Source organism: Grus americana, chromosome 27 (assembly GCF_028858705.1).
Source record: "Grus americana isolate bGruAme1 chromosome 27, bGruAme1.mat, whole genome shotgun sequence".
Taxonomy (NCBI): Eukaryota; Metazoa; Chordata; class Aves; order Gruiformes; family Gruidae; genus Grus; species Grus americana.
In genome coordinates this window covers 3494362-3496472 of record NC_072878.1, presented here as the reverse complement: position 1 = coordinate 3496472, position 2111 = coordinate 3494362, and the positions used below count along the sequence as shown (strand labels likewise).

The 2111-nt window shown below is 54.1% G+C and overlaps 1 protein-coding gene across 1 annotated transcript; it reads left to right on the top strand.

Annotated features, from left to right (window-relative positions):
- Positions 1-1246: 1246 nt before the first annotated feature.
- On the top strand, positions 1247-1843 carry LOC129196958 (olfactory receptor 14J1-like; the record flags this gene model as incomplete). Its single annotated transcript, XM_054804928.1, has 2 exons — positions 1247-1708; positions 1823-1843. Coding segments are annotated over 2 exons (483 nt in total), but the record flags the coding sequence as incomplete, so codon positions are not given.
- Positions 1844-2111: the final 268 nt, after the last annotated feature.

Sequence of the window (2111 nt, the reverse complement as noted above, 5' to 3'; positions counted from 1 at the left end):
GTGGGTGTGCAGCCAGGGGTGCCCAGTTGTGTCCTTCAGAGCAGGGTCCCTGCAGCCCAGGGGCTGTGTGCCGGGGCAGGGACTCTGCCGCCTGCCAGGGTCAGCCCTCAGCCTGCCCGGGGAGCTGCCCAGGGCACTGCAGGGAGAAGCTGTGGGTGGAAGGAGCGACCCCCTGGAAGGGCAGGGTCCTTCTGCTCTTGAGAGGGTGCTGCGTGGGTCAGGTCTGCTCACAGCTCCAGATCACTCCCGGCACATGTCCCAGGGGACTTTCCAAGAAGCACATCAAGGCAGGGGCTACCTGGAAGGAAAGGTGCTTTCCAGAGTCTGTGCTTTTCCAGTTTCTTGTGGTGGTGGTGCAGAAATATGGTCATGGAGCTCTCAGGGTAGCACCACAGTGCGAGAAACTAACAGCATTACAGCCATTGGTCAACACCTCTTCAAGGAACCTGATAAAGTCCCCTCACTCACCTCAGCCTCCTCCTCAGGTGGGAAAGGGGTAACGGGAGCAAAATCAACAAAACAAACCCCCACAGTTCTGTTCTGCACTCAGGTGAATGGGAGTGACAATGGTCAAATCTCTCTTATATCACGGGTAGATTTAACCTGTGATCACTCCTGTTTCCTCTCTGCCTGTTGCTGCACAGCAGGACTGACTCCTCTGGAGCCCACAGAAGAGGCCCCTGCTCTGCATTGCACCCTCAGCCAGCACAAACCAAGGATCATGCCAGGATCTGCATGAAGAGAGACAGAGGACACTTGTGGTTGCTTCTTGTGACGAATGGAATAGGTGCTGCTCACAGGTGTCTGTCCTAACCCTTCACTGCATTTCCCCCTTGGATAGTGCCCTTGTGTGCAGAGGGAGCAAATGTCCAACAGCAGCTCCATCACTGAGTTCCTCCTCTTGGCATTCGCAGACACACGGGAGCTGCAGCTCTTGCACTTCTGGCTCTTCCTGGGCATCTACCTGGCTGCTCTCCTGGCCAATGGCCTCATCATCACTGCCATAGCCTGCGACCACCACCTCCATACCCCCATGTACTTCTTCCTCCTCAGCCTCTCCCTCCTCGACCTGGGCTCCATCTCCATCACTCTCCCTAAAGCCATGGCCAACTTGCTGTGGGACACCAGGGCCATCTCCTACACAGGATGTGCTGCACAGGTCTTTCTCTTTTTCTTTCTGATGTCAGCAGAATATTTCCTTCTCACAGTCATGGCCTACGACCGCTACGTTGCCATCTGCCAACCCCTGCACTACGGGACCCTGCTGGGCAGCAGAGCTTGTGTCCACATGGCAGCAGCTGCCTGGGGCAGTGGGTTTCTCAATGCTGTGCTGCACATGGCCAATACATTTTCTATACCACTCTGCCAGGGTAATGCCCTGGACCAGTTCTTCTGTGAAATCCCCCAGATCCTCAAGCTCTCCTGCCCACATTACTACCTCAGGGAAGTTGGGCTTATTGTGGTTGGTGCCTGTTTACTCTTACTGTGTTTTGTTTTCATTGTGCTGTCCTATGTGCAGATCTTCAGGGCAGTGCTGAGGATCCCCTCTGAGCAGGGACGGCACAAAGCCTTTTCCACGTGCCTCCCTCACCTGGCTGTCGTCTCCCTGTTCATCAGCACCTCATTTTTTGCCTACCTGAAGCCCCCCTCCATCTCCTCCCCATCCCTCGACCTGGTGGTGGCAGTTCTGTACTCGGTGGTGCCTCCAGCAGTGAACCCCCTCATCTACAGCATGAGGAACCAGGAGCTCAGGGATGCCCTGATTACACTAATCCAATGGACCTGGCACCACCAACAGTAATTTGTCTCCCCTTCTCTGCAGAGTGCCCATGGTATATTTTAGGCCAATACTCTGTTTTTTTTTTTTTTTCTTCTCTGATAATCATGCTTAGAGGTAATTGCTTGGGTTCATAGCACATTTGAGGCTCTGACCTGTTGTGTCTGATCCTTGAAGAACCATGTGTCACCTTTTGCCTTCCTAATAGCCTCTCTGCAATAAAAGGGGATCTCCTGAGGGAGGTGCCTGCAGCCTGGGCTCTCCTTGATACAGTTGTGGCTAAGAACAAGCCAGAGGAATTGGACTTTCCAAGTCTCTTCCGCCTGGTTTTCTC